The sequence below is a fragment of the Lissotriton helveticus genome, chromosome 11, assembly GCF_964261635.1.
Source record: "Lissotriton helveticus chromosome 11, aLisHel1.1, whole genome shotgun sequence".
In the NCBI taxonomy this organism is placed as follows: domain Eukaryota; kingdom Metazoa; phylum Chordata; class Amphibia; order Caudata; family Salamandridae; genus Lissotriton; species Lissotriton helveticus.
This window is the reverse complement of record NC_136072.1, coordinates 601,717,615-601,744,510: the sequence shown is the minus strand read 5'-3', so window position 1 is coordinate 601,744,510 and position 26,896 is coordinate 601,717,615. Positions and strand designations below refer to the sequence as shown.

Sequence of the window (26,896 nt, the reverse complement as noted above, 5' to 3'; positions counted from 1 at the left end):
AGGGGGACCTTCAAGGGAAGATCTGAGGCAGGCACAATTAGACTGTTCCTCTCTTGAACCCCTCAGACAGCAGGCTGCTGCTGAGGCTGCTGGGAATGCTCAAGGTACCCATAAAGTGTATTGGGATGATGGCCTCCTTTATTCAGAGGCTAGAGACCCCAAACCTGGTGCTTCCAGGAGGTTGGTTATACCTCTGCAATTTAGGGGCTTCCTTCTTACCTTGGCCCATGATATTCCCTTAGCAGGACACCTGGGCCAGAACAAGATTTGGGACAGGCTTGTCCCTCACTTTCACTGGCCCCACATGTCAGAAGATACCAAGGAGTTTTGTCGCTCCTGTGTTACCTGCCAAGCCAGTGGCAAATCAGGTGGCACAACAAAGGCCCCCCTCATACCACTACCTGTGGTGGGGTACCCTTTGAGAGAGTGGGGATAGACATTGTTGGACCAATGGACCCCCAAACAGCATCTGGGCACAGATTTATACTGGCGGTAGTGGATCATGCCACCAGGTATCCAGAAGCTATTCCCCTGAGAACCACAACAGCTCCTGTTGTGGCAAGGGCCCTACTTGGAGTTTTCTCCAGAGTGGGGTTTCCAAAGGAGGTTGTCTCTGACAGAGGTGCAAACTTCATGTCAGCATATCTAACTGCAATGTGGAAGGAATGTGGTGTCAACTATAAGTTCACCACACCCTACCACCCACAGTGCAATGGGCTTGTGGGGAGATTCAACAAGACCCTCAAAGGGATGATAAAAGGTTTACCAGAAAAGCTGAGGCGAAGATGGGACATCCTTTTACCCTGCCTTCTGTTTGCTTACAGAGAGGTCCCACAAAAGGGGGTTGGCTACAACCCTTTTGAGCTTTTGTTTCGGCATCCTGTGAGGGGACCCCTATGTCTTGTGAAGAAAGGATGGGAGTTACCTCTCAAAAAGCCTAAGCATGACATAGTGGACTATGTACTTGGTCTCCGCTCCAGGATGGCTGAGTATATGAAGAAGGCTTCTAAAAACCTTGAGGCTAGCCAAGAACTCCAAAAAGCTTGGCATGACCAAAAGGCTGTACTGACTGTGTACCAGCTAGGACAGAAAGTGTGGGTGTTGGAGCCAGTGGCCCCAGCAGCACTCCAGGACAAATGGTCTGGACCCCATACTATAGTTGAACAGAAGGGAGAAGTCACCTACTTAGTGGACCTTGGGACTCCCAGAAGCCCCCACAGGGTGCTTCATGTCAACAGACTCAAAGCATTTGTCGACAGGGCAGACATGGGCTTGCTCATGGCTACAGATGAGGGGCAGGAGGAAGAGAGTGACCCTCTCCCAGACCTGCTGACTCAGAATCCTAAGGATGGTTCAGTAGATGGTGTAGTCTTTGCTGACAGCCTCTCTGAACATCAGCAACAGGACTGCAGACCAGTTCTTCAGTCCTTCAGACATCTGATTTCCCTGACCCCAAGTCAGACAAGCTGGTGCACCCATGAGGTGGACACTGGTGACAGTCTGCCTGTGAAGAGTAAAATCTACAGGCAACCTGACTGTCAGGTACTGTATTAGGACAGAGGTCCAAAAGATGTTGGAGCTGGGAGTTATTGAGCCCTCAGAGAGCCCTTGGGCCAGTCCAGTAGTCCTAGTGCCAAAACCTCACACCCAAGATTGTAAGAGAGAGATTAGGTTTTGTGTGAACTACAGAGGTCTCAATGCATTCACTAATACAGATGCCCACCCCATCCCCAGGGCAGATGAGCTCATTGATAGATTGGCTTCTGCCAAGTTCTTTAGCACATTTGACATGACAGCAGGCTACTGGCAAATCAGACTAGCTGAGGATGCAAAAGCCAAGACAACATTTTCGACCCCAGGAGGACATTATCAATTTGTGGTAATGCCCTTTGGTTTGAAGAATGCACCTGCCACTTTCCAAAGGCTGGTGAATCAAGTTCTCACAGGACTGGGTGACTATTGTGCAGCATATCTAGATGATATTGCTGTCTTTAGCTCCACCTGGGAGGATCACCTGGTCCACCTGAAGAATGTTTTAGAGACCCTGCAAAAGGCAGGCCTCACTATCAAGGCCACAAAGTGCCAGATAGGGCAGAGCAAGGTTGTGTACCTGGGCCACCTAGTAGGTGGGGGTCAGGTTCAACCACTGGAGAGCAAGATCCAGACCATCAAAGACTGGACTCCTCCAATCACCCAGACACAGGTCAGAGCTTTCTTGGGCCTGCCTGGGTACTACAGGAAGTTTGTTAAAAACTATGGGTCCATTGTGACACCACTGAATGACTTAACTTCCAAAAAGATGCCAAAGAAAGTTCAGTGGACAGTTAGCTGTCAAAGGGCATTTGATGACATGAAGCAGGCCATGTGTACTGCACCTATTCTGAAAAGTCCAGATTACTCCAAAGAGTTCATAGTCCAAACAGATGCTTCTGAGTTTGGTGTGGGAGCTGTACTTTCACAACTGAATATAGATGGTCAAGACCAGCCCATTGCTTTCATAAACAGAAGGCTGACCCCTAGAGAGAAACGTTGGTCATCTATAGAGAGGGAGGCATTTGCTGTGGTTTGGGCCCTGAAGAAGCTGAGGCCATACTTGTTTGGCACTCACTTCAAGATTGAGACCGACCACAAGCCCCTCCTATGGCTAAATCAGATGAAGGGTGAAAACCCCAAACTTCTTAGGTGGTCCATTTCCCTACAGGGGACGGACTTTACAGTGGAACATAGACCTGGGACTGACCATGCGAATGCAGATGGACTCTTCAGATATTTCCACTTAGAACGTGAAGACTCAACTGGTCAAGGTTAGTTTAATGTCCCTAAGTTTGGGGGGGGGTTGTGTAGGAGAGTAGGGTCTGCTTCTTATGGTCACCCCCAGTTTTTGCTTTGCTTTACTGGTTTTCGACTTAGATGTGGCTGTGGGCCTGCTAATCAGACCCACAGCCCAGATGCACACTCTCTAAATTTACACCATGTACTCTAGGTACATACACAATTGGGAATTGGTTCACCTTGTCAGCCCCTGTAGAAGTGTACCCTAGGTCAGGGCATAGGTGTAACCAAGGCCTACCAGGGCCTGCAGCATATACTATGCCACCCCTGGCTGGCCACTCAAATAGACACACCTGGCTGATCACTCAGCTGGGGCAAGGTCAAGTAATCACCCCTTGCTTAGGTATGGTATTCCTATACCTACTTATATATAGACACATAGTAACCTATATGTCACTCCTATGGCAGGCCTTAACAATCCTGGAGGCAGAGTGCTTGGTTATGTGTGAGATGGTGCTCTAGCATGAGCTGAGCCTGTCTGCAGCTTTCGGAACCTTGTCCTTACAGCTGTTCTATGATATTGCCATACCATATACTCAGTGCATTATGAACCTTGCGGTTAAATGCTAACTCTGGTTTGGCTTTATCAAAACATGTCATGTAAGGTGTCGTACGCTTTGGAATACTACCCCCTCGCCAATTCTGGCGACGGGGGTAGCATTCCACCCTTCTAGAGGTAGAAGACATGTTGTTGCTGACTATCCCGGTTAAAAGTTAACCAGAGCCCCAGCGTCACAAAATGGACGCTGCTGCCACCGACACAAGTCTGACCTCCTGCTGCTGAGAGTCCTTCCAGTCACGGAGGTTTGGACAATAGGTTTCCTGCCTGGGAAGGTGCGATTAATCCTGAATTGAAACTTGACACGAAACTCTGGACCTTCGACATTCTGCTGAAGCTGAAGACTGAAGAATCTCCCTTGTGGCCAAGGAGTGACCACCCTGGGCAACCAGGCACCATCCAGCAAATCAACGACTTGCTTTGTCGACGTTCCCGCCGGAACCCGAGCACAGAGCTTGACAAGACCCAGACTTCCAGACCTCTCTGACCCTCTCTTCACGACTGCAGCATAGCTGGGATCCGTGGAGGCGACGAGCTACTTGGGACCGGACATCTTGGAAAGCCTGCAACTTGCTACCTGTGCAGCTCCTGAGGTACCCTCGAAGCTGTGCACTGGGGATTGAGAAACCCCGATTCCGAGCTCCATCTGCGACGAAGATCAGCCCTCCCACACTCCACAAGTTCTGCGTGGGGCCCTTCTGCTTTTGTTCTGCTTGACGCGTTGTCCGGTTACTGGCCCGTTGGCTAGTAGCCTCTGTGACGATAATCCTTTTGAACCACATCGCTGGTCTGGTTGCTTCAGACTGGCCCTTGCTTCCCTGCAAAGGTGAAGCACCTCAGACCTTGCTGGTCTGCACCAAAAGCATTTGTTGTATCCTGCGTGGGCTGCCTTTGCCAAGGCTTGTTGACTCCAATCAGGAAGTCGACCCCTCCATCTGCGAGATCTTCGTGGGACCGTCCGTCTCCAGCACCTGGTCGTCGACGACGCCTCCTGGTCCACGTGGCTGCCAAGACAAGCTTCAAGACAGCACCTGATTGCTCCTCGATGTCGTCTGATTCCTTCCTGGTTCCACCCGGTCACTGGCTAGTGACCCAGACTCTGTCCCCTCTGCTTTCAGGTCCTCTTCATCCTCGATCCACCCTTGGATCCACCCGGACATCTTCCTCCTGGTCGCCTGCAGCCTCTTTTCTTCAGGTCTCCATAGGATCCAACTACGAAACCCGACACATCTTCACACCTATGCACCCGCCGTCCGTGGGTGAGGTAACGCGAGTACTTTGGTGCTCCCAAGGGTATTGACTATCCAAGTGTCTAAGTCTCTAGTTGTTTCCTCCTAGCTAAACCGGAAGTGTCCTAAATCCTTCTAAATCTAACTTCTAAGTTCCCATTGACTTTGCATTGAATCCCGCGTGTGCGTAAAGACTCTGCATGCGCCGCCTGTAGGCCTCTTACTTCTAAACTATTGTTAAGACAGTGTAGCCCGAGCGATGCCCTAGGCCTTTCCTTTTCTCGTGACGTGGTACTTATACCACTTTCTTAATATATGGTTTGCTTCGCCCCTAGGGCCTAACCGTAAATTGTGCAACTTAACGTATAATAACTAAGTGTCTTGTTATGTGCTTTGGCCTCTGACCTCATAAAGAGTTCAGAGGGGTGTGTTAGAAATAAATACATATATATTATATATATATATATATCCTGTGTGGTGTCCTTTCATTTGATATTTAAGGGGTTACATATGGTAAAACAGCTGGCTTTACACGCCCTCTAGAGTTTTTTAGCCTAAGACTGTTCTGTCCACGCTACCACTGGGATAGCTGGTCTATAAGGTTGACTTGCACCAGTCCAAACAACCCTTATGGTGATGGTTGTAAGGTGTTCACTAGAATAGTGAACATCATATACCAGGCCAACTTCTCACATTGGTGTGCAGCGGTTGGGATTAGAGCTTGCTATTGTTTTACCACTTGTAATCTTGAGATATCATTTGAAAGATCACATAGGTACCTATAGGTACATATAAAAACAAGTCTTAGTATACTTACGTTCTACTGAACTTAGCTGTTGTAGAGCAAAGGGCCTAGCACACCCTTACTACAACTCCTAGAAAGGTTCTGTAGGAAAACAAATAGTGTAGGTAGGTGCAACACCACACCTTACTAGAAACCATGTCTCAGACAGTGAACCCCAGTGGTTCCCTGCCTGCAGAGGCAGATCCCTTGAGGACTGCTTCGAGATATGAAGCCTTAGCTTTCTAAGAATTGAGACAACTGTGTACTTCTAGAAGGCTAAAACAGGGTTCAACCCCTACCCTCAGATTCCTGGTTGAGCTCTTAGAAGAGTATGATGCTCAACAGACACCTAACTCAGGTGCTTCAGGTAGTGCAGATGAAGTCCTTCCCTCCACAGATGATACTATTGAACCAGAGGAAGAAGAGGAGGTAGTGGAGGAGGATTCTGAGGTAAACAGCCAGGTCCCAGTCAGAAGACTTAGCAAGGCTAACCTAAGCATACATGGGAGTCAGTATGGCCAGCCCCCATACAGACCCCCAAGTGGGCTTAACCAGAGGCAGAGGAGAGGAAGATCCCATCAAGGGAATCTCTCCAATCTCAAGCTTCAAATGGCTCTCATGGCCCTGCTCAGAGAGAGATGACCTCTCCTCAGAGAAGAGAACATGAGGCCAGAATGAGAGAGGCTGCTCTGAGGATTGAGAGGCAAGAACTTGAAGTTGCCTTGGCCAAAGAGAAGCTTGCTCGTGCTAGAGAGCACAGAGAGAGTGGGTTTGAACCCACTGGTGGCAGCAATATCCCTAAGGATAAAGATAGGTCCTATGATAATAGAAACCTAAGCAAGATTGTGTCCCCCTACAAAGAAGGGGATGACATCCACAAATGGATAACTGCTTTGGAGAGGGCCTGCAAAGTACAGCAGGTACCCCAAAGTCAGTGGGCAGCAATCTTATGGCTCTCCTTTTCAGAAAAAGGTAGAGATAAGCTCCTCACAGTTAGTGATGGGGATGCTAACAACTACTCTGTCCTGAAGAGTGCTCTGATTGATGGGTTTGACCTAACCACTGAACAATATAGGTTGTTGTTCAGGGATACCCAGAAGACACAGACTCAGGACTGGACTGATTTTGTTGATTGTGCCACTAAGGCTCTGGAAGGCAGGTTATTGGGAAGTCAAGTTAAGGACTATACAGGATTGTATAATTTGATCATGAGAGAGCAAATCCTTAACAACTGTCAAAACCAGTTATTGCATCAGTACCTGATTGACTCTGATCTGACCTCTCCCCAAGAATTGGGAAAGAAGGTAGACAAATGGGTCAGAACCTGGATTAAGCAGAAAAAACAGAACCAGGGCGGTGATCGGAAAAAAGCAGACCAGAAGGGTAATGAGCAGAAACCTAAAGACCATAAGTCTTCACCAGGCCCCCAAAAGGCACAGGGGGAGCGTGGCTCCAAAAAGAACAAACAGAAAAAAGAAGGCCAAAGAAGCCCTGGTGTGGATACTGTAAATCAGTCTCTCACTGGTTTAGTGAGTGCACCAAGAAGGGCACAGCACCAACCACCATTGCCCCTAAGGCAACTGTTCCCCCTAGTCCAGCTGTTAGTGGTGGTTCCCAGCACAAGGGTGTAGTAGGGTTGACCCTGGGAACTGAGGTGGACTCAGGCCTAGTCAGAGTACCAACTCAGGCTGTTCTTGTCTGTGATGGGGACATAGTAATGTCCTCTACTGTAAGTCCCAGTAATCTGAGAAAGTACAGGCAGACGCCTTTGATTAATGATAAGATGGCTCAGGCCTTCAGGGACACATGTGCCAGTGTCACCATGGTGATACCTAACTTTGTGGACCCTGATGAACAGATCATACTAGGTGAGAATTACCTAGTGACCAACGCTAGCAATGCCACTACCTCCCATAGTGTGGCAGTTGTTAACTTCTCCTGGGGAGGGGTAACTGGCCTCAAAAGAGTTGTTGTGAGTTCAGACCTTCCTGTAGAGTGTCTGTTAGGTAATGATCTTGAAACCTCAGTTTGGTCTGAGGTGGAGTATAGGACCCATGCAGAAATTCTGGGAATATCAGCACATGTCCTTGCTGTGACCAGGTCACAGGCCAAAAAGTGCTTACCTGAACAGGTGCTGGATCCTGGAACAATGGACCAGACACCACCCAAGAGAAAGAGCAGTAGGGTTAAGGCAGTGCCTTCCCCCTGCCTCAGGTTGAGGATCAGCCATCCCAGGAGGATGATTCTGAGATCGAAGAAGGAACTGTCCTAGAAGAGCTTGAGCCTTACCAGGTTGAGTTTCTTGGGACAGGGGGACCTTCAAGGGAAGATCTGAGGCAGGCACAATTAGACTGTTCCTCTCTTGAACCCCTCAGACAGCAGGCTGCTGCTGAGGCTGCTGGGAATGCTCAAGGTACCCATAAAGTGTATTGGGATGATGGCCTCCTTTATTCAGAGGCTAGAGACCCCAAACCTGGTGCTTCCAGGAGGTTGGTTATACCTCTGCAATTTAGGGGCTTCCTTCTTACCTTGGCCCATGATATTCCCTTAGCAGGACACCTGGGCCAGAACAAGATTTGGGACAGGCTTGTCCCTCACTTTCACTGGCCCCACATGTCAGAAGATACCAAGGAGTTTTGTCGCTCCTGTGTTACCTGCCAAGCCAGTGGCAAATCAGGTGGCACAACAAAGGCCCCCCTCATACCACTACCTGTGGTGGGGTACCCTTTGAGAGAGTGGGGATAGACATTGTTGGACCAATGGACCCCCAAACAGCATCTGGGCACAGATTTATACTGGCGGTAGTGGATCATGCCACCAGGTATCCAGAAGCTATTCCCCTGAGAACCACAACAGCTCCTGTTGTGGCAAGGGCCCTACTTGGAGTTTTCTCCAGAGTGGGGTTTCCAAAGGAGGTTGTCTCTGACAGAGGTGCAAACTTCATGTCAGGATATCTAACTGCAATGTGGAAGGAATGTGGTGTCAACTATAAGTTCACCACACCCTACCACCCACAGTGCAATGGGCTTGTGGGGAGATTCAACAAGACCCTCAAAGGGATGATAAAAGGTTTACCAGAAAAGCTGAGGCGAAGATGGGACATCCTTTTACCCTGCCTTCTGTTTGCTTACAGAGAGGTCCCACAAAAGGGGGTTGGCTACAACCCTTTTGAGCTTTTGTTTCGGCATCCTGTGAGGGGACCCCTATGTCTTGTGAAGAAAGGATGGGAGTTACCTCTCAAAAAGCCTAAGCATGACATAGTGGACTATGTACTTGGTCTCCGCTCCAGGATGGCTGAGTATATGAAGAAGGCTTCTAAAAACCTTGAGGCTAGCCAAGAACTCCAAAAAGCTTGGCATGACCAAAAGGCTGTACTGACTGTGTACCAGCTAGGACAGAAAGTGTGGGTGTTGGAGCCAGTGGCCCCAGCAGCACTCCAGGACAAATGGTCTGGACCCCATACTATAGTTGAACAGAAGGGAGAAGTCACCTACTTAGTGGACCTTGGGACTCCCAGAAGCCCCCACAGGGTGCTTCATGTCAACAGACTCAAAGCATTTGTCGACAGGGCAGACATGGGCTTGCTCATGGCTACAGATGAGGGGCAGGAGGAAGAGAGTGACCCTCTCCCAGACCTGCTGACTCAGAATCCTGAGGATGGTTCAGTAGATGGTGTAGTCTTTGCTGACAGCCTCTCTGAACATCAGCAACAGGACTGCAGACCAGTTCTTCAGTCCTTCAGACATCTGATTTCCCTGACCCCAAGTCAGACAAGCTGGTGCACCCATGAGGTGGACACTGGTGACAGTCTGCCTGTGAAGAGTAAAATCTACAGGCAACCTGACTGTCAGGTACTGTATTAGGACAGAGGTCCAAAAGATGCTGGAGCTGGGAGTTATTGAGCCCTCAGAGAGCCCTTGGGCCAGTCCAGTAGTCCTAGTGCCAAAACCTCACACCCAAGATTGTAAGAGAGAGATTAGGTTTTGTGTGAACTACAGAGGTCTCAATGCATTCACTAATACAGATGCCCACCCCATCCCCAGGGCAGATGAGCTCATTGATAGATTGGCTTCTGCCAAGTTCTTTAGCACATTTGACATGACAGCAGGCTACTGGCAAATCAGACTAGCTGAGGATGCAAAAGCCAAGACAACATTTTCGACCCCAGGAGGACATTATCAATTTGTGGTAATGCCCTTTGGTTTGAAGAATGCACCTGCCACTTTCCAAAGGCTGGTGAATCAAGTTCTCACAGGACTGGGTGACTATTGTGCAGCATATCTAGATGATATTGCTCTCTTTAGCTCCACCTGGGAGGATCACCTGGTCCACCTGAAGAATGTTTTAGAGACCCTGCAAAAGGCAGGCCTCACTATCAAGGCCACAAAGGGCCAAAGAAAGTTCAGTGGACAGTTAGATGTGTGTCAAAGGGCATTTGATGACATGAAGCAGGCCATGTGTACTGCACCTATTCTGAAAAGTCCAGATTACTCCAAAGAGTTCATAGTCCAAACAGATGCTTCTGAGTTGGGTGTGGGAGCTGTACTTTCACAACTGAATATAGATGGTCAAGACCAGCCCATTGCTTTCATAAACAGAAGGCTGACCCCTAGAGAGAAACGTTGGTCACCTATAGAGAGGGAGGCATTTGCTGTGGTTTGGGCCCTGAAGAAGCTGAGGCCATACTTGTTTGGCACTCACTTCAAGATTGAGACCGACCACAAGCCCCTCCTATGGCTAAATCAGATGAAGGGTGAAAACCCCAAACTTCTTAGGTGGTCCATTTCCCTACAGGGGACGGACTTTACAGTGGAACATAGACCTGGGACTGACCATGCGAATGCAGATGGACTCTTCAGATATTTCCACTTAGAACGTGAAGACTCAACTGGTCAAGGTTAGTTTAATGTCCCTAAGTTTGGGGGGGGGGTTGTGTAGGAGAGTAGGGTCTGCTTCTTATGGTCACCCCCAGTTTTTGCTTTGCTTTACTGGTTTTCGACTTAGATGTGGCTGTGGGCCTGCTAATCAGACCCACAGCCCAGATGCACACTCTCTAAATTTACACCATGTACTCTAGGTACATACACAATTGGGAATTGGTTCACCTTGTCAGCCCCTGTAGAAGTGTACCCTAGGTCAGGGCATAGGTGTAACCAAGGCCTACCAGGGCCTGCAGCATATACTATGCCACCCCTGGCTGGCCACTCAAATAGACACACCTGGCTGATCACTCAGCTGGGGCAAGGTCTAGTAATCACCCCTTGCTTAGGTATTGTATTCCTATACCTACTTATATATAGACACATAGTAACCTATATGTCACTCCTATGGCAGGCCTTAACAATCCTGGAGGCAGAGTGCTTGGTTATGTGTGAGATGGTGCTCTAGCATGAGCTGAGCCTGTCTGCAGCTTTTGGAACCTTGTCCTTACAGCTGTTCTATGATATTGCCATACCATATACTCAGTGCATTATGAACCTTGCGGTTAAATGCTAACTCTGGTTTGGCTTTATCAAAACATGTCATGTAAGGTGTCAGACGCTTTGGAATACTACCCCCTCGCCAATTCTGGCGACGGGGGTAGCATTCCACCCTTCTAGAGGTAGAAGACATGTTGTTGCTGACTATCCCGGTTAAAAGTTAACCAGAGCCCCAGCGTCACAAAATGGACGCTGCTGCCACCGACACAAGTCTGACCTGCTGCTGAGAGTCCTTCCAGTCACGGAGGTTTGGACAATAGGTTTCCTGCCTGGGAAGGTGCGAGCACCACCCCAGACAGGACTTTGTGTATTGGGACAGGGAGGGCTGAATAGAGTGAGACACTGCCTGGAGCACCCTAGGTGCTCCATGCATACCCCGGTTCAAACTGGTTGCTGGGGCACTCCAGCCCCAGCTCTGGCGCGAAACTGGACAAAGGAAAGGGGGTGTAACCACCCCCCTTCCTGGTCCCACCCATAGGAGGGACCTGGAAAGTAATCCAGCCCCTTTTAGTTGTATAAAGGTAGGAGCTGAGTTCTGAGAGATTAGATTAATCCTGAATTGAAACTTGACACGAAACTCTGGACCTTCGACATTCTGTTGAAGCTGAAGACTGAAGAATCTTCCTTGTGGCCAAGGAGTGACCACCCTGGGCAACCAGGCACCGTCCAGCAAATCAACGACTTGCTTTGTCGACGTTCCCGCCGGAACCCGAGCACAGAGCTTGACAAGACCCAGACTTCCAGACCTCTCTGACCCTCTCTTCACGACTGCAGCAAAGTTGGGATCCGTGGAGGCGACGTGGGACCGGACATCTTGGAAAGCCTGCAACTTGCTACCTGTGCAGCTCCTGAGGTACCCTCGAAGCTGTGCACTGGGGATTGAGAAACCCCGATCCCGAGCTCCATCTGCGACGAAGATCAGCCCTCCCACACTCCACAAGTTCTGCGTGGGGCCCTTCTGCTTTTGTTCAGCTCGGTGCGTTGTCCAGTTACTGGCCCGTTGGCTAGTAGCCACTGTGACGACAATCCTTTTGAACCACATCACTGGTCTGGTTGCTCCAGACTGGCCCTTGCTTCCCTGCAAAGGTGAAGCACCTCAGACCTTGCTGGTCTGCACCAGAAGCCTTTGTTGTATCCTGCGTGGGCTGCCTTTACCAAGGCTTGTTGACTCCAATCCGGAAGTCGACACCTCCATCTGCGAGATCCTTTGTGTGACAGTCCGTCTCCAGTACCTGGTCGTCGTCGATGCCTCCTGGTCCACGTGGCTGCCAAGTCAAGCTTCAAGACAGCACCTGATTGCTCCTCGACGTCGTCTGGTTCCTTCCTGGTTCCACCCGGTCACTGACTAGTGACCCAGACTCTGTCCCCTCTGCTTTCAGGTCCTCTTCATCCTCGATCCACCCTTGGATCCACCCGGACATCTTCCTCCTGGTCGCCTGCAGCCTCTTTTCTTCAGGTCTCTATAGGATCCAACGACGAAACCCGACACATCTTCACACCTATGCACCCGCAGTCCGTGGGTGAGGTAACGCGAGTACTTCGGTGCTCCCAAGGGTATTGGCTATCCAAGTGTCGAAGTCTCCAGTTGTTTCCTCCTAGCTAAACCGGAAGTGTCCTAAATCCTTCTAAATCTAACTTCTAAGTTCCCATTGACTTTGCATTGAATCCCGCGTGTGTGTAAAGACTCTGCATGCGCCGCCTGTGGGCCTCCTACTTCTAAACTATTGTTAAGACAGTGTAGCCCCAGCGAGGCCCTAGGCCTTTCCTTTTCTCGTGACATGGTACTTATACTACTTTCTTAATATATGGTTTGCTTCGCCCCTAGGGCCTAACCGTAAATTGTGCAACTTAACGTATAATAACTGTCTTGTTATGTGCTTTGGCCTCTGACCTCATAAAGAGTTCAGAGGAGTGTGTTAGAAATAAATACATATATATTTTATATATATTCTGTGTAGTGTCCTTTCATTTGATATTCAAGGGGTTACATATGATAAAACAGCTGGCACCCTCTAGAGTCTTTTAGCCTAAGACTGTTCTGTCCACGCTACCACTAGGATAGCTGGTCTATAAGGTTGACTTACAACCATCACCATAAGGGTTGTTTGGACTGGTACAAGGTGATCACTAGAATAGTGAACATCATAAACCAGGCCAACTTCTCACATACCTGATCAGCCCTCTTTGTTCAAGTCCCCCATTGTAAATAGGTTCTTAAAGGGCATCACCCATATGTTTCCTCCAGTCCCTTTCGTGATGCCTCAGTGGGGCTTGAACCTTGTTCTTACTTTTCTGATGTGCGCTCCCTTTGAGCCACTTCATAACTGTCCTCTTCCCCTCCTTACTCTGAAGACCGCTTTCCTGGTTGCCATCACCTCTGCCAGGAGAGTGAGTGAGCTCCAGGACCTTTCCTCTAAGCCTCCTTTCCTTTCATTCCATCTGGACAAAGTTGTGTTGCGGACTCGACCCTCTTTCCTGCCCAAGGTAGTCACAGCCTTCCACATCGGGCAGTCCATCACTTTGCCCACCTTCTTTCCGCCTCCCTCGAAAGAGGAAGAGAGGCTCCACCGTCTGGACCCAAAACGTGCGCTCTCATTCTATCTGGATCGCACACGCCAGTTCCGGGTGGATGCCCAACTCTTTGTTGGTTATGTGGGCGCTAAGAAGGGACTGGCGGTGCACAAACGAACCATTTCCTCCAGTGGGGCTTAGTGCCCATTCCACGTGGGCCACGGTGGCTACTACTGCCCTGGGCCGGGGAGTCCCCTTGCAGGACATCTGTCAGGCAGCTAAGTGGGCCTCGCTGCACACGTTCGCAAGACACTACTGCCTTGACAGCCAAGTCCAGAGAGATGGCTTTTTCGGCCGTTCCGTCCTCCAGGACTTTCTGGTGTGATTATTGGTTCGCTAGACCCACCACCGGGGTTGGTATTGCTGGGGTATCTATTCTAAGGTAAGGAATCTAACACTAACCTGTTTCTTTCAGATGCACAAGTTACTTTCCTTCGGTAACGATATATCTGTAAGAAACAGTAGTTAGTGTTAGATTCCTTACCGCCCCACCCATCCTCCCCGTTCTGCAAACCGATATCTAGGGTTAAGGTCATCCTCTTTCAGGGCCCTAGTTTTTATGGCACCAGTGTTGGTTTTTATCATGGCTCTGCGTTTTCTGGCGCGGAAAAGCTGTGTATAAGAACTGACATCAGCGCGCGAGGGCAGCGTCTAAGTACTCCGACGTCATCACGGCGCCAACGACGCCGACGACGGACGCGGAGCCGCAGACGACGCCTACCGACGCGCAAGGGTACTGTTACGCAAAAGTTTCCGGATCCAATCTGACGCCTGGGGGTATTCTAAGGTAAGGAATCTAACACTAACTACTGATTCTTACAGATATATCGTTACCTAAGGTAAGTAACTTGTGCGTCTGGTTTCATCAATTTCAATGGCGAACTGCTGCAAAGTGCTGCTGGTGACCAAGTAGAAAGTGTCCAGGTGAATCCAAGGGTGGATCAGAGATGTGAGGAACCTGAAAGCAGAGGGGACAGAGTCTGGGTCACTTGCCAGTGACCAGGAGGGTGATGAGCAGATGCCCACCTATGTTTGGTGATTTTAGGTGAAGAATGTGAAGCTTGACTCTTCAGCCACGAGTACCAGGAGGCGTCGACGACGACCAGGTGCTCGGTTCGAGCTGTCCCACGAAGGAAGTAGAGTGCTGCAGTGTCAGTTTCCGGATTGGACCCAACAAGCCTTGGCAACAGCAACCCACACAGAAAGTTAAGATTGGCTTTCGTGCAGACCAGCTAAGTCTGATGGACTCACCCCTTGGTGGGGAGTCAGGGCACGTCTGGAGCAACCAGGGAAGCTCAAGGGAAAGAAGTTACCTTCGTGGGGACCCACCAGTCGACGGACCAGGGATCGCGAAGGGGCCTCGAGCAGAAATGCTAGAAGCGTTCTCACGGAACACGCTTGGAGTGTAGGCCCACAATCGTCGGTGCAGATGGTGCGCGGGGCTTGGACTACAAGTAGCCCAATGCACAACTTCGCAAAAGCTCGGGAAGTGGATGCACTAGCAAATGTGCATGGTGTCCAGGAGTTCCGGTACGACATCACTCGTGAGGGCTGCGGGTCTCAGTTTTGCTGGGATCTCGTGTCGGCCTCTGAGAAGTCCGGAAGTCCATGTCCTGAGTCGCAAATACTTCGGGGTCTGGCGGGAGCCTTGGAAATGGAGACCGGCAAGATGCTTCTCTGGTGCCTGTTTGAACAGGGGAGTCACTCCTTGACCCCAAGGGAGATTATTCCATCTTCTAGTCGTGTAGAATGTCGAAGTTCCAGGATATATGCATCAGAGTTTCGTCCAGGTTAATCTGAAGTCCTAAGGACTGGGGTCCCTTACTTATACTGAAGAAAGGGGTTGGACATACTCTGGGGACCCATCTATGGGGGATCTAGGGAGGTGGCTACACCCCTTTCCCTTTGTTTTGTTTCGTGTCAGAGCAGGGGCTGAGTACCCCTGCAAACGGTTTGAACTGGGGTATGCACAGGGACACCAAGTGTGCCCCCAGCACTGTCTGAAAAGCATTCTCTGAATGCACCCACCCAGCCCCAATACACTAAAGCCTGTCTGGAATGTGGTTACACCTCCCTGTGATAGGAAACCTATTGTCCAGGCCTCCCTTGCCGGAGTTGCGTCCAGCAGCAGGAGGTCAGACCCGTGTCTGTGGCTGCAGCATCCATTATGTGATGCTGGGGCTCTTTTAAACTATTACCGGTTGGGTCAGTGTGTACTTGTCTCTCCCTCTAGAAGGATGGAATTCTACCCCCGCCGCCAGGACTGGTGGGGGGTAGGATTCCAAAGTGTTTGACACCAAACACGACATGTTTCCATGCAGCCATTCCAAAGTTAGCATTTACCGGAAGGTTATAATGCACTTAAGAGTCTATGGTCTGGCTGCATCACAGAACCGCTACAGAGAAGTGATTCCGAAAGCTGCAGAGGGTTCCTGCTCATGCATGGGCAACCTCTCATACAAAACCAAGCACTCTGCCTACAGGATTGATAAGGCCTGCCATAGGAGTGACTTATGGGTTTATATGTGTCAGTGATTAAAGGTAGATACAGATAACCTATATCTTAGTAAGGGATGCATGCACCACCTTACCCGGGCTGCGGTATCAGACCTGTGGTGCCATTTTGGAAGGCTTCCCAGGGGTGGCATAATACATGCTTCAGACCCTGGTAGGCCTCCGGGGTACCTATGCCCTTAGTACCTAAGGTACCATATACTAGGGACTCACAAGGGTAACCCAGTAACCAATCTGTAGTGTACCTAAAGTACATGCAATCATTTTTAGAGAGGAAGCAGCTAGGCTGGGGTCCTGGTTAGCAGGATCCCAGCCAAACTAAATAAAAAACCATCAAAACACCAGGAAAAAAGTGGGGGCAACCATGCAGTCAGATTCCACCTTCCTACACACACCACCAGCGACGCAGGGGCGGCCGGTTGCAGGGTGCTTAGGAGGTGTCGGCAGCCCAGTGCTTTTCAATGGAGGACGTCGGTCATGGAAAAGGTCTGCAGGCTGGAGCCAGAAGACTAGATGAAGTTAGAGTTGCTGGAAACCAGTACACAGTCAGTCAGAAATGTCAGGACTCGGGAACTGCGGGTGCAGAAGTGTCCTTTCGTGTCTAATTCTTCTTACCGGTTCTGGTTCCAGTAGGGGGGACACTTCAGGATGAGACTGCAGGCGTCGAGGAGAAGGAGGTCGTCCAACGCTGGCACTCAGGTCTGGATCGCCAGGCGACCACGCTGAGGTGTTGGCCTACGTGAACTAGGGCCCTGGGGGTCGGGTGCAAAGTGGTGAGGACTTGCAGATCCAGCTGGATCTGGAGTCCTGGTTTGGGCTGGTGTTGGGCAAATTCTGTGTCCAGGGAGATAAGAGTTGTTTTAGAAGGCTGGGCAGGTCCCAGGGGTTCTTGGATGCTGCTGTCTGCAGGACACGCCGGGTTCAGCTCGCAGTGATTTAGGGCAGGAAACAGACCAGTATGGCTGGTGCCAAGACAGCTGTCATCCTCCTCTCCTCTTCTGCAGCACGGCTCTTCGGTCCTTCTTCTTTTTGTCACTTCGAATCTGAAGAGGCAAGGTTCAGGAGTGCGCAGGTTGGGACTAATGGGTCCCTTCCCTGGGGTGTCTACACCCCCCTAGTATACCTCCCTCCAGTGGGAGGGGGGCATAAGCCTCTTCCTCATTGGAGGGGTCCCCCCATCTACAAGATGGCAGGGACTGAGATGTGTGCTTCATCTCGCCTCCGCCCACCTGAGAGGTGGGGTTGGCAAAGGTAGGCAAACCTCCCTTCCTGGCTAGGTTTTCCCTCCTGTTATTGCACCCCAAATGGAGGTCAGAACCTGTTGGAGCCAGTTGCTGATAGCAACAAAAGGCTGGGCTCTGTTCTTGAGGGTCTTAGGGACACAGTCAGTAGGTTTGGACTCGGTCTGTGGGGCTCAGGTGCATATGTGTTTTGGCCAGTGGGTCGCTTGTGTTGGAAGCTCTCAGTTTCGGTGTAGACCTGGAGATGGGGACAAAACAGGCCAACTAGACCCCTCTCAGTGCTGGCCTCTATGATGTTGACTTCACTCGTCGGCTGGTCGGTCTTGTTGCGGTTGAAGTCCAGATTGGACCTCAAACAAGCCTTGGCTGCTGCAAGGGTTCCTGTCCCCGGGTATTGGTACAGAGCAGCTCCTGGTGTCTTTGGTGTCTCCAAGCTTAGTGGGGAGATGGATCTGACCTCTTGGAGCATGGTGACCTCCTCCTGGGTGGCTGCTGTGTCGGTGAACCAGGTGGTCAGCAATTCGGTGAAGTGGATGTTGTAGTTGGTGACTGCAGGGAAGTGTCTTCTCCACTTCAAGGTAGATTCTGACAGCATGTGGAAGTCCAAGGCTTTTGGAGGATGCACAGCTGCAGGATGAGTCGGGTTGCCGCAATAGTCTGGACAGGAGCAGGCAAGTAGGGTTTGGCACCAAAGTCCACAGGTATTCCACAGTTCTTGTTTCTCAGCTCTTCTATGTCCTTCTACTACTTTTTTAAATTGATTAGGAGTTCCTGGTGTCAGGGGGCCCCCTAAATACTGCAGAATTCCTAATTCCACCAAAATCAAGATGACTCCTTTGTGGAGCCCATCAGGCAGCCCACCATAAGGGTGTGACTAGGTTGGTGGTGCAACACCCCTACTTGCATAACAAATTTCCTGCCTATCCTGATGCCAAATGGGCCTCAGGGCAGGGTTTTGCATTTCCCAGGTCTGGGGAAGCCAGGGTCGCATATCAAAGGCAGCAAGGAATTTGAAGCCCCCAGCCTTGATTTGCCAGATCACTAGCTATCCTGCTGGAGGAGGTGTGAACACCTTACTCCGGAGCAGGCATTGTTTCTGGCCTCCGAGAGCTTGGGCTCTCAAGTGCCGGGGTTTAGAAACGTCTGTGGTGGCAGGCTGGACAATTCCAGTCAGCCATCACACTAAGAGGCTGGTAAGTTTGCAGGGGGTACCTTTAAGTTGGTCTCTGGATGCATGTTTTAATAAATCCACTATTGGCATCAGTATGGATTTATTAATACAAGATGTTTGATACCAAACACCATAGGTTTCAGTAAAGCCATCATGTAGTTGGGAACTCATAATGAACTATGCCCAGTACTATATGTAAGATGGCTTCCCTGTTCACTTGTACTATCTAGTAATTGAACTATACAGCACAGGGGCATATTTGCTCAGGCAGATATGTCCTCACATGTAATATAATGCACCCTGCCTTGGGGCAATAAGGCCTGCTGCAGGGGTGACTTACATATATTTTATGCAGTGTCTGAAGACATGGCACTCGGGGTGTGTGCCATGTAGTGTTTTCACTTTTGTCTGCACCATTTAATGCAGCCTGCAATGGCAGGCTGCATGAGTTGGTGGTTTGTCCCTTAGGGTGGCACAAAACATGCTGCAGCCCTTAGGGACCCTCCTTAGTACCCATGCCCTCGGTGCAAGGGGTACCATTTAATAGGGATATACAAAGGTGCTAATTGTCTTGCCAATTATGGTACAATTGCACAGTTAACTTGTTTTAGAGAAAGAGCACAGGCACTGGGGACCTGGTTAGCTCGAACCCTGTGCACGTCAGTCAAAATCGCATGCAATTCCAGGCACAAAGAGCCTATGTCCAAAAGGCACTTTCTCACACCATCCTCCCCCCTCTGGATTTCAGAGTTAAGGTTTGTTTCCCTTTTTAATGGCCCCAGTTGACGCACCATTGGTCAGTGTTATTCATGGCTCTGCGCTTCTGGCGTGAGAAGTTGCAAAAAGAATCTGAAGTCAACTCTCTGGGGTGGCGCTTATATAGTCACCGAGCTCATTACTTACAGCGCAGATTTAGCCGAATGTCGCCACCTACCGCTCTCATAAAACATTTCCAGATCAAGTCTGATGCCTGGAGATTATTCTAAGGTAAGGAATATGTAGCTAAGTAAAACGTCTACCAGATAAGGCATTACCAAAGGTAAGTAACTTGTTCTACTTAATTTGTGGCTTAACTATCAGCACACTCTGGTTGGGAATGGTGAGAAGCCAATGGAGTGTTTTAAGAAAAGATAAGAAATGTATGGTTACACCAATATTCTCTGTCCAGACTCCTCTCCAGACTCCTCTCCAGTATCACTGTCCAGACTCCTCTCCAGACTCCTCTCCAGTATCACTGTCCACACATCATCCTTAGCTCTGTTAGTGACGTAGATGCATTTCTATACAGATTTTCAATTTGGGAAGCATAGATGAGGTGGGATGTTGCAGAATGGGTCAGAGAGACCACAAGGGATTATTCACTGTGCACCCAACTTCACTGATATTTAACATAAGACACAATATGTAGCCCTACCAGTAGGTTGTCCAAACATCTTAATAGGTGGAGAAAATGGTGCAGGTATTTCTACCAAGAGTCCTGTAATTGCTAAAGCTTTTGCTTATTGCCCGGTTAGTCATATCTTATAAATGAATGCCTTGTCATTCAAAGAATTAAATCTGTCTTTGTCATTTTTATGGTTTTGGCAGCCACTAGAGCAGCATCATGGCGTTGTTCCTGACAGAGATGCAGAATACCGGCTGTTTGACCGTGTGGTCAATGTGAGATATGGATTTTCTGTTCCTGTTGGACTTAGAGGCACTGTTATTGGGATTAAGGGAGGTAAGCAAAGATGTGCATGAATGGGTTGAGCTTGTTGATAGAGATCACTGGCCACATGAAGGAACCTAAACTGCTGTGACAGTAAGAAATGAAACCGGATGTTATTAATTATTAGTAACAAAAAAATGCCAACAAATTAAATAATTAATACGTGAGGGAACAAATCTTTAGCAGGAGATTAATGGACTAATGCATGTATGCTTAAATGTCACTTTCAAGAGCATGTTAAGCCTTAAGTAAAAAGAAGTGGACAAGGAAGTAGAAATGGTGATTTACGAAAAAGTTAGTAAACTTAAATAAAAACAAAAGAGTACTGCACACATCAACAATTCAAGATTCTTTGATGGGCAAAAATCGATTACTCCATTCATTATTCTTTCAAAGTGTATTTAATAATATTCAGCCAATATGTGTTTCATCATACCCTTTTGCTTCTTCATGACACCACAATCAGCAGATCCAATTGTATTACACTTTAGGCCTCTATCACCTTAGTCGCGTCCTTTTAATATCACTTTAGTGTAGCGTCTACCCTTAAAATACAATCAGGTGGTTCACTAAACATGTGTTCTCCAAATATTTATGGAATAAACTTTGAAAGATTAACAAATCGAGTATATTTGATTTTTGCCTCTCGAGGATCTATAATTGTGTAGGATGCATACCTGCCACGGCAAGCCGATTTACTCAGAGGGTATATCCGACCCAGAAGAACAGTTAGGAAGAAGATACCCCCTCCACCTCTGCCAGCCGTCAAGTCCATGCCGAGATCCACTAATATGGTTGAAATTAAACCCCATAAGCCTCACAAGAGACCTCACCTAAGGCGGAGCATCATCCCTCAGGGGAATGAGCATGCAACCTTGGACACATAATTATGCCACCCTCAGTGTCTCCCCAGCCTTTGGTCAGCACAGGGGTAAGGCTTCGGAGCTGATACAGGAATCAGGCAAAAACCTGGACTCCCTCTGATTCTGTGACACCAAGGAACCGAAATACTCTTAAAAGTTGAAGACTCCGTCAGCACCGGCGCAACTTTTGATGCCAAAACCTCTTTTAGCCCTGTACATAACTTCTAAAGCCTATTCAGTGCCGAAGTCTTTTTCGGGGCGAGACAGTCCTCTGCTTCTAGATCAGATGACTCACAGAAACCAATCCTCAAGGGACTACAAGAGGAAGTAGACAAAAGGCAAAAAATTAATTTTGATCCATTCTCAAATGGGAAAAATAGATTTTAAGAAACAAAAAAAGGCGAATCTTCAACAAGGAGCCCATGCCAGGCTACCTTTCAGACGCTCAAATACAGCCCAAGAGATTTAGCAACGCGACCACCAGCACCCCTCATGCAGCTTCACCTCCTCCACCACCTCAACTATATTGGTGTCCATATCCACTGCTTTTGCTGTCTTTTGCACTGCTTCACATTTGATGCTAAGCATATGTATCTACGGCCAACACATACTACAAATGGAATTTGTTCCTTACCCTGTAAGCATCTATTCGTAGCATGTAGTGCTGTAGATTCATATCCACCCGCCCGCCTCCCCGAAAGCATTTGGTTGTATTACTTCAAACTATTTAAAACATATTTTACATACTAAAGAGTTTTATACGCATGTTCTCTTTATTCTGTCACTTTATTTCTCTTATCTTTCTCTTATCTTTCTAATGCTTACCCTTTGAGCCAAAATCATTCTAACAAAGGCACTGGGGAACATGCGCAGTACACACCGGAGGAGGAGTCACTATACCTTGGGACTCAAACACTTCATCTTAGAAAAACATCTTGTAATCGTCTGAGCCTGACACTACATGGCAGAAGAATGCTGATCATATGAATCTTCGGCACTACACGCTATGAAAAGATGCTTCCAGGGTAAGTAACATATTCCTTCTTCCGCCAACCTTGCATTGCGGTCAGTGAACACCGCATGCTTATTGACCCATAATTCTGACACGCTGTGGGAAAACAGTTGTGCAAGTGCTGCCACAGGTGCCGGTGGATGCCCAGGCCATTCTTTCTCAAGCAGTTACACATGGGAGAGGTGCAGCAAAGTTTACTACAGGGCGGTGTGGAGTTGTGGACTCTCTGTCAAGAGGCCCTGTGTCGGACTTGGCTGGAACAACAGAGCATATCCCCGGTGGTTCAACATCTGGCCAGTTCTCTGAATCCCAAAGCGTACAAACTCAGCCGACGATGCCTTGCGGATCACGAGTGGCATCTCCATCCGGAGGTGGTACAAGGACTCTTTCAGCGGGGGGAGAGCCTTGGCTAGTTATGTTTGCCTCCAAAGAGAACAATGTCAGCAGTTGGAGTTTCCAAGGCGACTCTCGCTCAGTGATGTTTTTCATTATGAGTAGAGCTCAGGCCTCCTGTACGCCTTTCTGCCCATACCACTCCTGCCCAGAGTGCTCAAGAAGATCATGAGTGACCAGCCACAAGTCGTGCTTGTGGCTTGGGCCGGGCACGGAGAGTCTGGTATTCCGAGCTTCTGGCAATGAGCATCGATCCTCCGATAAGGCTTCCTCTTCGGGAGGATCTTCTGTCGTACCAGCAGGGAAGGGTCCTCCATCCGAACTTTCAACTCTCCGCCTCCCTGTGCAGAGATTGAGCGGCAACAGCTGACCGCTTTTGACCTTCCTCCTAAAGTCTGCAAAGTTACTCTAGCAGCCAGGCGTCCCTCCTTGAAATCGGTATACGCCTGCCAATGGAACACATTTTTGAAATAATGTACAGAACGGTCTATGGACCCCTTATCTGCCTCTGTCAGATGTGCTCCTTTTTATCCTTTCCTTGTTCCAGCAGGGCTCTGCTCTGGGCACTCTGAAGGGCTCCCTTTTGATCCTCTCAGCTTTGCTTCGGCTGCCAGATCAGTCTTCACTTTTTAAGTCTCCTCTCGTGCAGACATTTTTGAAGGGTTAACTCACTTGTTTCAACCTTCTCCTTGTATTATGCCATAGTAGGACCTTAATTTGCTCCTTCCCTTCTTGATGTGTGCACCGTTTGAGCCACTGCACAACTGCCCTCTATGGGTGCTAACTATCAAATCCGCCTTTTTGGTGGCAATCATCTCTGCCAGGAGGGTGAGCGATCAGTTATTACAGCCTCCTTACCTGACTGTCTTTCCGGACAAAGTGGTACTCCGGACTAGTGTAGGAAGCTGGCTCTGTATATACTATACCAAATTGAGGTATAGTGTGCACAGAGTGCAGTGGAACCCCAAAGGAAGGCAGAGGTATAAGTAGATAGTACCTGACTCACGTCAAATTACGTCACACATTCGAAGTCTGACCAATTTTGTTTGTATAAAATATATATATATATTTTTTTTTTTAAAGACGTTTATTGGTATTCAATAGAGCAGTACATATAGCGAAGCCTACAACCCTGTGGGCCGGCCGCAACATTACGGTATATCGTGAGAGTAGATAAACATGGAGGAAGGTGTACATTTCCTTCGACTGCAACCTTAGAGAATAAGTCTTTAATTGCAACTTTCGTACCATATGTGCTCATTATTCAGTTATGCCTTCAAATGACGTCTTGTTTTATCATTTTATTATAAGTAAACATTTTAACTCTGTAAACGAATCAGATCTCATCGGTGTGTCCCAATCTTTGGCTGTGTCGTCGCGTGTCGTTCCGGTATCCACAGTACTGGAACCCATAAGTTTTACTGACAGACCTTGGGAACGCGACATTGGGATAGGGGTAGCTATGTATGTGTTCGGTCCGTCTTTGCCGTGGCGCACGCCAGCCGTTCAGAGCGGTAGGGCCCCACGGGCTGTCGATGGAGTGTGTGATGCGTCATACGGATACGTGTTATACCCATACTGTGAATTGAGGAGACGCCATTTGCGCCTGGCCCCGTGGCCGGTCATGTGGCCAAGTACGCCCTCCGGGTGTGGCGTTTGAGGAGGAAAGGGCTATATGTGGGGGACAAGAGTCCGAAACAATGAACATGGGGGTGTGTGTGGGAGGGGGGCGGGGTGGGGGGGGGGAGAGTGTACTTGTGGGGGCGACGCCACGAAAAAGGGGCTAGGAGATTATCGTAAGATGTCGTGGATTAGTGGTCCTTTGTGTGGGTGTCTGTCCAGGTCCACAGCCAGCGCGTCGAGCGCATGATACAGCCGCTGCTCAGGGCGTCTGGGGGGGAGGCAGGCTTCCTCCAGGTCGCAAGCGCCATGTCTCCAGCACACCGAGTAGGCGAGTGTCGTGTGGGGGGGATGCAACCCGCGTCCTTGGCTTCGCCACAGTTACCCCCAGCAGTGTTGCCCCATTTGCAGCGATCCCTTATGTGAGCCCTCTAGCCGTGCCCTCCCCCTGGAGGGATCTCATGATTTCGTCCCAGAGTTGTGCAATCGGGAATTGCCTTAGGCCCGCTATCTCCGCCCGGTGTAGTGCCGTGCTTTCTGCTCTAGCCCAATTGGTGAAGGATGCATACCAGTATTTGGGGATTGGCGGTTCTCTCCGTTTCCAGTGTTTAGTGAGCAGCCGCTTGGCTGTGATAAGGCCCAGATCCCAGAACCTAGCTTGTGTCTTATTGAGTTTGGTTCTTTTGTATAGGCCAAGAATGCAAGCCTCCCATGTGTGTGGTAGCCCTGGACCCGCGCTGCGCGTCAGGAGAGACGTCACCCCCCCCCCCCCCCCCCCCCCCCCCCAATATGTGGACAGAGAGGGGCAGTGCCAGAGCATGTGCAAAATGTCCGCGCCTAGCAGGTCGCATCTGGGACAGGTGGCGGTGTTGATCATGAAGTACCTGTTTATTCTGTCTGGTGATAAATATGCCTGGTGCAGTATATATAACTGAATGGTTCGGAAGCGGGAGTTTCGAGGAATATTCACGGGGCTAGCTAGAACCAGGTTCCACTCCTTATCCGTCCAATCCCTCCCTCGGTGGGCCGCCCATTTGTCCCGAATAGATTGTGTGGATTTTTGTGTGTGCATGAGGAGGGCCTGCGCCAGCCAGCGGATGATATGGGAGCCGTTGCCCATGACGTGCAGGTATTGCAGTAGGTGGTGTGTCGGCGGCTCTTCCTGAATATCCCCCCAGGACTCCGTGTATGCCCGCAGTATAGACGCGTGGTGCAGGAATTGCCCCGCTGGTAGACCCGTGCCCTCCGTCAGTTCCTCAAATGGGAGCATGGCTCCATCAGCATAGAGGTCGCCCATAGTCTCCACCCCAGCCGCAGTCCAGCTCTCTAGAATGCGTGGTGTCACTGTTCCGCCCCTCCGGGGGGTGCCCATCAGGGGGAGTGCAGGGGCATATGGCTTGACTTCCTGGGTCAATTTTAGACTACGGATGAAGCATTTACGGGCCACGGCTACGTGCAGGGGTAGGGGGCGGGGTCCCTTAGTCAGGGGGTGAAACAAAGTGCATACTTGCGTGTGGGTCCATTGGTAGGCAGCGGTGGCCGTGTCGTCTAGGTGCGAGCCGCTGAGCCAGTGTGTCACCCATTGCAGCTGTGCAGCCAGGTAATACAGCTCCATGTTAGGGACTGCCAGCCCCCCCCGCAGCAGTCGGGGAGTAGAGTTTCGCCAGGGCCACGCGGGGGCGCCCGGTGTTCCAGATCAGGTTTGATTCCAGGTCACGGAATATTCTTGTGGGGACATACAGTGGGATGTTCGCGAAATGATATAGTAGCCTGGGCAAAGCTATCATTTTGGATAGTGCAATCCTGCTGGGCACATTCAGTGGCAGAGTCTTCCAGAAGGCCATCTGGGCTCACAACGAGGAGATAGCGCGCACCAGGTTGCCCTCCAGTATGTTCTGCGTGTCTCTGTATATATACATTCCGAGGTACTTAAAGGTGGTAGGATACCATGTGAGTCGTACACCCCCGAGGTTCACATCACATTCCTGCATGTCCGGATTGAACGAGTACACTCCGGACTTTGTCCAGTTGACCCTAAGACCCGACACTTCTTCGAATGTCTGGAAGATTTCTAACAGTGCTCCCGGTACCGCGGTGAGGTCTCGTACATACAGCAGCAGGTCATCCGCGTAGAGCGAAACTATATGCACCCCGTCAGCTAGCGGGATCCCCCATCCTGCTCCCCTTTCCCGCAACAGCGCCGCTAGGGGCTCAATGGCCAAAGAGAGGAGAAGGGGTGACAGGGGGCAGCCCTGTCGGGTGCCTCTACGCACCTGTACCGCCTCCGAGAGCAGCCTGCCCATCCGCACCCGCACACTGGGCCGCTGGTAAATTAGTCCGACCATGTCCGCGTAGGCATCGCCCACGCCAAATCTTGCCAGCACCGCCCCCAGATAGGACCACTCTACTGAGTCAAAGGCCTTCTCAAGGTCTACGACTAGACACCCCGATCTCGGCCAATGCAACGTGGCGGCTTCCTGAACTCTGAAGAGGCGGCGTATATTACGGGACGTGCTCCTTGCTGGCATGAAACCATTCTGGTCATCATGGACTAGGTGTGAGACCTCCAAGGCTAAGCGTCGGGCCAATAAAGAGGTGAAAATTTTATAGTCGGTGTTCAACATGGCTAGTGGCCTGTAGGACCCCATGCATGTCTCTTCCCTGCCGGGTTTCAAAAGCGAAACCAGGTTGGCTTCATTAAGCGTGTCTGGGAGCGCCGAGTCCTCGATTGCGGCGTCATAGACTTTGAGCAGCTCCGGGATCAGCGTATCCGAACATGTTTTAAAAAATTCGGCAGGTAAGCCATCCGGGCCAGGGGATTTGCCATTGGATAGGGCGAATATGGCCTCGCGCATTTCCTCCTGTGTGAGTGGTGCCCCCAGGTCCCCCTGCTGCGCGTCCGTAAGGGAAGGCAGTTGT

At 49.8% G+C, this 26,896-nt stretch overlaps 1 protein-coding gene across 2 annotated transcripts in view; it reads left to right on the top strand.

Moving 5' to 3' along the window:
* The window catches only part of XRN1 (5'-3' exoribonuclease 1), a 1,049,234-nt gene that overhangs the window by 568,182 nt on the left and 454,156 nt on the right, over nt 1-26,896 (top strand). For both annotated transcript variants that reach the window (XM_078666417.1, XM_078666416.1), the window contains exon 29: nt 19,969-20,101. In XM_078666417.1, the coding sequence (XP_078522543.1) occupies nt 19,969-20,101 (133 nt within the window). The remainder of the gene's footprint in view (nt 1-19,968; nt 20,102-26,896) is intronic.